This window comes from Megalops cyprinoides, chromosome 19 (genome assembly GCF_013368585.1).
Source record: "Megalops cyprinoides isolate fMegCyp1 chromosome 19, fMegCyp1.pri, whole genome shotgun sequence".
Lineage (NCBI taxonomy): Eukaryota > Metazoa > Chordata > Actinopteri > Elopiformes > Megalopidae > Megalops > Megalops cyprinoides.
Window position 1 is genome coordinate 14,145,002 of NC_050601.1, and position 10,409 is coordinate 14,155,410.

At 40.1% G+C, this 10,409-nt stretch overlaps 1 protein-coding gene across 2 annotated transcripts in view; it reads left to right on the forward strand.

Moving 5' to 3' along the window:
- Positions 1 to 9,288, forward strand: part of asic2 (acid-sensing (proton-gated) ion channel 2) — a 222,208-nt gene extending 212,920 nt beyond the window's left edge. For both annotated transcript variants that reach the window (XM_036552580.1, XM_036552579.1), the window contains exons 5-10: positions 652 to 708; positions 6,008 to 6,158; positions 7,132 to 7,223; positions 7,334 to 7,413; positions 7,954 to 8,022; positions 8,704 to 9,288. In XM_036552580.1, coding sequence (XP_036408473.1) covers positions 652 to 708; positions 6,008 to 6,158; positions 7,132 to 7,223; positions 7,334 to 7,413; positions 7,954 to 8,022; positions 8,704 to 8,805 — 551 coding nt within the window. In that variant the 3' untranslated portion in view covers positions 8,806 to 9,288. The remainder of the gene's footprint in view (positions 1 to 651; positions 709 to 6,007; positions 6,159 to 7,131; positions 7,224 to 7,333; positions 7,414 to 7,953; positions 8,023 to 8,703) is intronic.
- Positions 9,289 to 10,409: the final 1,121 nt, after the last annotated feature.

Here is a 10,409-nt window from a genome sequence, read left to right on the forward strand (position 1 = left end):
TATTATGCATATCTGAGTGAAATATCTTTGCATTTGTTGTATTTACTTCCTTGACTTTATCATCCTTGTAATTTTAATGAGATACAAACAAATAAAACAAAATACTGCAGTGAAATAAATATGAAAAATTATATAAAGGTTGGAACAGAACAGCATCATGTAGCATTTAAAAAAGTGAAAGTGAACTAAATATCTGGTATGCTCCAACATGCAGTAGTGCTATCCAATTTAGAAGGACATAAATATGGCAAAACAAATGATACATTATTGAATCCAACTGCATTGTTGTCTTATGAGATGGTTCAAAGCCATAACGTGAAGTTAACTTAGAAACAGTGAAACAATGTTTAAGTCCAGTGGGTTGTAAGAGGTCAGTGGTTTTACCTGAACGCAGGGTTCAGCAGAGAGTTAATTACTGAGCAGTTTCTGTGAGCACAAAGCTACACTCCACCCTGTTCTCTTCATCTGTGTGGAGCAGACCATCAGAAAGTAAGACCAATCCACATCATATGTTTCCCATCACCAGCAGAGGTGAATCTGGGTGACTTGAACTGTTTGCAAATTGTTTACATATCCTTGTGTTTGGCAGTTCAGAGCTAATTCAGTGGTGCCAGATGAGAGAGCTGAGTATAACAAATTCTCTGTCTACAGGTGATTCTCCATACTGCACCCCTGAACAGTACAAAGACTGTGCGGAGCCAGCACTGGGTGAGTCTGAATATAGATACACTCAAGCATTTTTCTTTGCGGGCCAGAGAAAACACTGCCCTTCAATACAGGGGTCAGATGGAAACAAGGAGACGTGTGGTTAAAGAGGAAAATTTCATATGCCGTCACATCTTTATTGACATTAACTTGCAGTAGCCCTTGAATGTTCTGTGCTTCCCTTGACCTGAGGTGGATATAATGGTATTACCTACCTTGCCCCTTGTCAATTCTCATGCTATCAGTTGTATCACCATTTGTGTTCCACGTTCCTAGCATGGACATGTTGTAGTCTCGCTTTGGAAGTTGTCTTGAATAAGGGCATCTGACAGATGAAGAATAAAGCTAACCATCATTATTATTAAATAAGCACATCGAAGATTCAGAGAAATCCTGTATGAATGGAACAGCAGAGTAGCTCCCCTCCCTCTTCAAACAGACTTCAGCCTCAAATGTAATTAGAAACAATCTGTGTTATTCCAATAGCAGATACACATCAGGGCCCATGTCAGTTTTCTACATGTCTACTGTATATTGATGGAAATATGTTGTAACAGTTGGCCTCTGCTAGCAGACTCTGACACAGACTAGTCAGAGGGGTCAGGACATTCATATTCTTATTATGCACACATGTCACTCTTGTTTTTTTGTTATTGTTATTTGATATAAAATTATCTGAATGACCATTATTGAGAGCTTTTTCTGTGTCATGTGGCAGTGCTACGTAGTATTTTGCACAAAATTAATGCAGTGAATCGCACCCACGTAGCAGTCCCTCTTGATAAGGGGATGAAGTCTATTGCATAATTATAAGGTGCATGCAGTGTATTTTGGAATTAGCCGGTGTACTTTTAATGAGATTTTTTCATTTAGTTTGCTGGAGGTCCACAGTTTATCATGTTTTCATTTCAAACAAGTTCTCATTAATTTAATTGTTGTAATTTGATTGGCCTGACCTGTTATTTGTACTGTGTGCCAAATCCAGGTAAAATATACCTGTGCAGAGAAATTGTAAAAATTACAAGCTTATTCTCTAACAACCACTTAAAGATTTTTTGCTAATTACTAACCTCTAAAAAAAGAATTCCATCAGAGGCACAACACTTTAGCAATCTGTGTGATTGACACCCTGTCATAATTAGTGCCTGCTGCATCTGTTCCTGGGCAATCATCACTGAACAACAATCCAGTTTATTCAAAGAGACAGGAAGGGTCTTAAGTCTTAAAGTCACAGCCAACACCAGGACTTTTCTAATCCTTTACTCTACCAGGACCACAAGGCTCCAAGTCCTGATACCAGGAGAGTCATACATTCAAATAAGGATGAAATATAAAGGACTGGGCAAATAATGTGTAGCAGTCATTTCCTTTCATGATCAGTATAGTCAAAGGAATTCAATAGTGACGATAACTTTTGTGGCCTGTGGGAGGCACCCAGCACCACCCTCACTGTGCATAACTTTATGTTACAGTAATTGATTACGCCACTTCCCTAATGAAGGGAGGAAAGAACCCTGAAGTTAGGCAATTGGCTCCACGTAAGATATTCTGATTGAAGGTATACAGGTGGCTGCTGATGTACAAAAACATACGAGGCTTTATTGATTACACAAGTACTAAAAACATGACATACAGCCGGGCTTAAGATATAGGGGGCTATGAGGTAGTTGATGATTCAGTATTAAAATGACAGGAGGCTATAAGGCTAATGGAACAATGGTCAGCACATTTTACACAAGGATAAACACCACACCAATAAACAGTGACTGTGATAAAAGTATAGAATTAAAGTTCTACAGCGCAATCAAAGTTCACAGCAAACAGTTCCTTCACTACAACCTATTGTATAATTCCCATGGCCTCTTATTGCACAGGATAGGTTAAATGAAGAAGACAAACTTCAAAAAGCAACAAGAAATGACTGAAAAATAAATTAGAGCGCCCCCTCCTGACAGCTAGTTGCCCTCGCGGTGCCTGCATCCAACAGTATACAGAGGTCTATTATAGCTCGCAATGAAACACAAATAAAATGAGATAAAATAAAAACAAAAACAACTCTGGGAAAAACAGTGGCTGAGTGGCTGTTCACATGCTCCTAAAATGATACACAAACTCTGTAAACCCTGTTTGATAAGATGGATATGCAACCCAGTTGGGACCATAAGAGTTTGTTCATAACTTAACTAGAGGTAGAAATTCACTTAACATCACCACCACTGTTGGCTCTAGGCTGCTTCACCAACATGACTAAAGTGCAAAGAGATCAGCATAAACACATTGCATCCAAATCACGATAAACAAGAAAAAAATGAGAAGAAACAAAAACCAGTTCTCCTTCCTTTAAAATATAAAACAAAACTGCTAGGCAAATGCTCAATAGAGAAAGTGCAAATGTGTTGTAAGTTAGTCCAACTAGGATACGCTATATGGTTGACGCCCAGTGAAGCTAATCCACACCGCAGCTAACATGTGCAACAAATGTTAGACCAGAGACCTTAAGCAGAGGTAACAAAATTTTTGCCTTCAGCAAACAGTAAGTAAGATGGAACAAAGGGAGCAAACCACCATGCCTTTCAAAAGGCTGTTCTTTGCTATTCCGTGCATTTGAAGCACAAGGGGAGTCGTACACAAACTCAGTAACCTACCAAGCAAACAAATTCTAATGGGCTGCATGTTCACAGTGGGCTGCGCTATGCAGTATGCAGTATAGCGAGCACTAACAGTTTGAAACTTCCAAATATCTCACTAAACATTTTGCTCGTGTACTGCTCCTGTGCAATCTACAAAGCTGCAGAAGTAACCCATCTTAAACATTGAAGAGTGTAACCACTGCCAATAACAAAAGACCAGAGAAAGGATTTCAACCCTACCACAGCTTCATTCCCCAGTTTTGGCTTGGCTGGTTTGAAATGCAATGAATATGTCATGCTAAATACCAAAAAAAACAAGCATATCACTAGAGGTGGTGTCTGCTGGGTCCTAGTGCCCTACCACATCCTGCCTGCTACACTGTAATGGACCCCAAAATACCCAAAAATAAAATGTGGATGAATCATAACATTAAACGCAGGTACATTGACACAATCTCCATACCATATGTTGGTAGTTCTGACTTCCTCATTTAGTGCAAAGCCAACAACGCAAATAGGTCTAGCAGTTCCAACTGCAGGCTGAGCCTGGCCATATTATCTACCAACACACTTCCATCCTAGGGAGGGAGCATTCTTACTGCAGCCCTTGAATAGGGATAATGTTACCACATGTTAGTCTAATTAAGATCAAATCATCTCCAAAAATGTATAGTTTCACATGTTATATATTTTCCACTTATTCAATTCACAGTCTTCTATCTTCTGTCCAAAAATATTGTGAATTAATATCGGTACTGAATAATGGTAAATCAACCAATTGCAAGGAAATGTGTGAAACAAACACAGCTCTAGTCATCTGTAGCATCTCCGAGGACAGTAATGTAATTTCGTTTCACATAGAAACTCTAGATATAAACAGCAAACTGATTACAGGGGACTATAAAAAATATAGAGCCAATAAAAACTGAAGGGAATCATAGTGAAATAAAAAATGCAGCAGATTCCTTGGGTGATTCAAGCCTACAGCATGTGAGAGAAATGAGGAAAGAAAAGTAAATGACTAATGGGACCCAGATCCAATAATCACCCTTATTAAAATGAAAATGAGAGCCGGCATATGCTATATTGAATTTCCAGTTGTAATTGCAGGAATGCAAGGGCCTCGGTCACAGGCAAAGTAATGGGTGTTTGACTCTGTGCAGACAAAAGGAAGGCTGTTTGTTTTTATTAAAAATAAACAATAATATATCATGTTAGAGCCCCCGCCCCCCATGCACAAATAAGAAAAAAATGTACTCACAGCACATCACAAAAAATAATACTTGGTTGGCCAGGACACATATCCTCCATTATTGGCAGCATGGTATATATATCACAGTATGTAATATTTCAATGCAACTTTTACATTTTGACCTATCTTCTGATGTTTTTACATCTAATATTACGAGCTGAACCTAACTGGTCTGCTTTTAAGGTGTCAAGTAGAAAAATGGGCTGGAAAGTTCAGTCTGTATCTACAAAAAACAAGGCATTTCTCTCTGCATTAATATGAAGGAAGTGTTTTTTTTTTCTTTGAGGCACCAAGATACAAAAGAATTTCTTTGTTTTTTTTTCTGCACTGAATCTTACTTGTGGCAAGAATACAAAAAAATCAATGTGCTTGTTCCATTCCTCAATGGACATATCAGAATAATAAGTTTATATTTATTTGTATAAAAACAAAGTAATTTTAACTATTATGGCTTAATGCCTTTTTAGAACTGTAAACCTAAACATAGCACTATCACATTAAAGTGTCTTCATTTGCAGCATCTGCATTTAATCTTTGTGTTGTTGCAATGTGCACACAGTGTCATTCCTTGATGCATATACCTGTGACAGGGCTGATGGGGAAAGTCAGTCTGGATCATGCATTGCGTAAAAACTCCCAGCAGGGCAGTTATTGTTGTTTGAGCGTGTTGTGGGTGAGTCCATGTGGCATATGGCACATGTTCACCCTGTCTGCTCCAGGAGATGGCAGGGGACATCTTAATTGAGAGCTCACTCCAAATCTGTGGGGGTGAGTGTTCTGTCTGCACACACTGTCACGTTCTTCAGGAACAGTCAATGTCGTCCTCAGTGATACCTCTCAAACGGGCAACTCTCCAAGCACGTCTTGATGTCATCTTATTTGCACAGTGCCAACATAATCTTGGCTTTCATGGAAAAAGCTAGCTTTTGCAAGTGTGTAGTATGTTAGTCTGACCAAGTTGAGTGTTATATATAAATATGTTGCAAAAAATGCATGTAAAAAGTCAAGGTTTCAATTCAATCTGTCATTTATGGTTTTTGAACAGTACACCATATTGATCACATAAGTAGACGTACTATGAAATCAGGTATAGGTGGTGTTCCACATTTTCTTTGATAGCATAGTGACAGTAATTAAAAGTGGGATGGATCACTTTGTTACACTGTGCCTTAGATGGAACAGATTCTAAAACACGCCTCACCTAAACAGATCAACTAGGTCTCACAGACTACTGCCAGCTCACCATGTTCTCGTGTTGAATCAACAGCTTAACCCACCACAGAGAGAGGTACAGTGCTGGACCTTCTGTTTTTCCCGTTATAGAGCAGAAACATGGCTCTTGGGTCAGAAAGAACTTGATAAGCATTTTTCTTTTTTTTCTCTCTCCTCTCCCCTCTCTCATTCACTGCGGTTGCTCCAGCAACACTGTCGGAGGAGAACAGTAACTGTGTCTGCCGGACTCCCTGCAACATGACGCGCTACAACAAGGAGCTGTCAATGGTGAGGATCCCCAGCAAGACGTCCGCTCGCTACCTGGAGAAGAAGTTTAATAAGTCAGAGAAATACATAGCGTAAGTCTGGATATTTGTTTGTGTAAATTTTAATTTGGGTCCCCAATATTTGGAAACTTTTGGATGAGGCAATGGTGTATACTTTTTTTTATTTATTATTTATTAATATTAATTTAATTAATATTAATTAATTTAATTAATTTGTATTAATATTTATCATTGTTAATAATATTATTTATTCCAATATTTCTACATGCACACAAAGGCCATTTTTCACACTACAAACCACACAGCACACTATAGTGAAGTGCGTACACACTGGAGGATAAGTGCTACTCCACTCTGTCTGTGCTGAACTGGCAACAAGTAGGCAACTAGTAGGCAACTAGTAGGATCTGGATGAATTGCTGAGTACCTGAGAGCAGTGAGACAAGGAAACCCTGGCTGACCTTCCCTACACTTGTACCCAGCAGAACAAAGGCAATTTGTTCAGCACTGTGTAACCCCAGTCATTGTTGACAGACGACACAGTGTTTGAACCCTGGCCAAATAGATCAGCCTGTGCTCATACTGAAGGCCTTGCTGACTGAGCCCCTCAGGACCCTCCAAAATATCCAATATTTAAATTGAGTTTATAGCAATGCTGTTCAATTCATGCACAATATAATAATTGTTTGAATACACTTATAAACTTTTTTGGTTTGACAGTATGGGAAAGTTGTTTTTTTGTACCTACAGCCTTTTGTGGTAAAATTAAGATATGCGCCTTTTTTCCCCTCATAAAGCCTTTTGCTTGAAGAGTGCTGTTTTTAACCTGTCCCACTAAGATGGAAATTGGCTTTTTGCATTGACCTGTTGATTTTTGTGTGTTTGAACACATAGTGGTACAGAAGCCAATCTCATTCCCATAATCTACCAATTACAGGAAACCAACATTTATTAGATTAGTGTACCTGCTGCTTGTGTAGACTTGAGCTGCAGTTTGTGCAAAATGTGCTGCAACTCTATTCAGTGTTTCCTTCCTCTTCCTCAGGGACAACATACTGGTTCTGGATGTGTTTTTTGAGGCCCTGAACTACGAGACCATAGAGCAGAAGAAAGCGTACGAAGTGGCCGGTTTATTGGGTAAGGTTGAGCCAAGGTCATGATGAGCCCTTGTTTGATGACCGCACAAACACCCCTCACAATAATGACAAATATGACTCTGCCCTGAGGCTACCTGTGGTTGTTGGCAGGTGACATCGGGGGTCAGATGGGACTGTTCATCGGGGCCAGCATCTTGACAATACTGGAGCTGTTTGACTATGCCTACGAGGTAAACAGTAACTCCGAGATGCATGTCAGGAATCAAGAAGCCCAGAAAGTACTTAGCCATAAAGAAAAATTAAATCACAGATCTGATAACTGCTACAGGTGCAGGGTGAAATAAGGTTAAAAAAAAACAAAAAGAAAAAAGCACCCCCACATTTTTCAACACATAATTTGCAAGAACTATAATTAAATACTCAAATATAATTTAATTTAAATACTATTATAAACTAAACTGAATTAATGTAGGTGTCTAAATATAATTAAATACTGAAACCTTGTAGGTGCAAACTGTTATATACAGGTAAGTAATGGGATTTTAGTCAGCAATGTCAGTTTGTGATCAGAGTTCTGCATAAAGTTGTGTTTGGAGTTAGGGGTACAGTTGAGGTTAGTTAATTTCATTAATTTAGAAAGAAGTTACATGGTACTTAATGTACATGAACAAAAAGTGGGACCACTTTTGAAATTTGACAATGTAGCTGAGGTTGACTTAGGTATGGTGAAGAGGTCGTAAGATCCAACCAGATATGTTTGTTCCTGTCAGGTGATGAGGGACAGACTGCTGGACTTGCTGTGCCGAGAGGATGAGGAAGGGAGTCATGGTGAGGATGTGGTGAGTAAAAACATTTGGTGGAATTTTTTTTTTTAGCTGTGTTTGTGTGGATGAGAGCCTGTGGTGTTGGGCATGAAATGCTGAATACACTGTAGTTAAGACATTTGAAATGAGAGTGTAGACATGCCATGTCAGTGGCCTTTTAGTGGCAGCGAATTGTTGGGATCACTGGGTTGTAACAAAGGTGGCAATAACGTGGAGCATAACCCATATGTAAGTTTTTCATGTTTGTATGTTTTGTGTGTTTGTGTGTGTGTGTGTGTGTGTGCATACGTGCACCTGTCTGTGTGTGCGTGTGTGTGTGTGTGTGTGTGTGTGTGTGTGTGTGTGTGTGTGCCTGTCTGTGTGTGTATGTGTGTGTATGTGTGTGTGTGCCTGTGTGCCTGTGTGCGTGTGTGTGTGTGTGTGTGTGTGTGTGTGTGTGTGTATGTGTGTGTGTGCATACGTGCACCTGTGTGTGTGTGTGTGTGTGTGTGTGTGTGTGTGTGTGTGTGTGTGTGTGCCTGTCTGTGTGTATATGTGTGTGTGTGCCTGTGTGCGTGTGTGTGTGTGTGTGTGTGTGTGCCTGTCTGTGTGTGTATGTGTGTGTGTGCCTGTCTGTGTGTGTGTGTGTGCCTGGCTGTGTGTGTGTGTGTGTGTGTGTGTGTGCGCGCATTTGTGCGTGCATATCTCCCTGTCCAGAGCACCTGTGACCCAGTGGCAAACCACTCTGAAGCCATCAGCCACACTGTGAGTGTTGCACTGCAGCCCACGCTGGGGACGCTGGAGGAGATCGCTTGCTAATGACCAGTGCAAAGAGCTCTCCCTGCCAACCTACCACTGGGACAGAGAACCTGGGGCTGGGGAGGGGGCTGATCTGCTTTGACAAACTCCACTCTGTCCTCAAAAGAAAAACCTATCAAAAGCACGGCTGACTGAAACTCTGTCACTGATCGTTGCTATGTACAGCACAAATGGGGAACAAGGATTCGTATCCTTGACTCACCTACACTGATGACGGACTAGGGAGACCCTGATCCCCAGAGAGACTCCCAGGGGAAATGTCTCTAATTTCAGGGTCAATGCGGCAACAAATGGAAGGAAATATATCTGTATATAAGATTTGTGTATACAAGTCGCTCTCTTGTCTATTTACAGTCTACTGCCAAATTGTAAATTGTAAACTGTCCTATTTGCATGTTGGTTCTTTGGATACACTTCTTTTTAAAGATACAGAGACCATTGTACTGCTTACTTGCGCTCTCTCTCTCTCTCTGTCTCTCTCTCTCTCTCTCTCTCTCTGTCTCTCTCTCTCTCTCTCTCTCTGTCTCTCTCTCTCTCTCTCTCTCTCTCTCTCTCTCTCTCTCTCTCTCTCTCTCTCTCTCTCTCTGAATGGCTTGAAAGGTGGAGTGAGATACGTTGTTATGGTAGGTGAGGTCACAGTCTGTTGCTACTCCATCTTGGACAGCTTTTCCTTGTTAATTAAAATGTGTGTGAGACGATCTCTTCGCGTGTGGTCCCGGATGCACTCATTTCTGTCTTTGGTTGACCAACAATTGATAAAACCCTCCTGACACATTTTAATTGTTTTTTTATTTTAATGCTTGGATTAGACCAAATAAACAACCTGAGGGTCTTTGCGTCAACGTCACAGCCGTTCTTTCCAAATTCCATTTCCAAAATGTCACAAATGTCACATATTTCAAGCGACTGTTCCCCTGACCTACACAATGCCATCATACCACTGAGATACCAAAAGCACAACATAATTCATTAAAATCTGCCAAATCCCATTAATTATAATGATGTCTGGCCAAATCACATCATCCAGAAGTTACCCTAAATGTCAAATAATTTGTCTTAACACAGATGATCTGTTTGAGGGAACAGAAATGACAGAGCTGCATGGTAAGGCATTTGCCCCAAGTCTGCGCTTAAGTGCTTAAGCAACAGACTGTAAAAGTGCTGATATGCTTCCCTCTCTGACAGAATGGCTGATGCAGAAGAGCACTGAGGGGTTCCTGATGAATTTACCTTCAAATACACAGAAATTTCTTTGTGATTTGTCCTTAGATGATCACAGTTTTTCTTTTAGATGTATTGTAATGTGTAGTTTGTTAGACGCTGATACTGATGCCTGCTATACCGGGAGTGTTGTCACATGTCAAATAAAACACATCTTAAAATGTTTGAGGAGCACAACAGCACAAAGGCTGTTTTGTTATCGTTTTCTCTTACAGTGATTAACTCCCCAATTCATTACCACAAGTGAGTTTGAGGGTACAGTGAATCTATCACCATTATTTTCTAAGACAGTATAATACAGATGGATTATACTGAAAGGATTGGTATAAATGAATACCATGCTGGTGTAATGGTCACGAAAAAACAATCCTGCCAAAGTAATT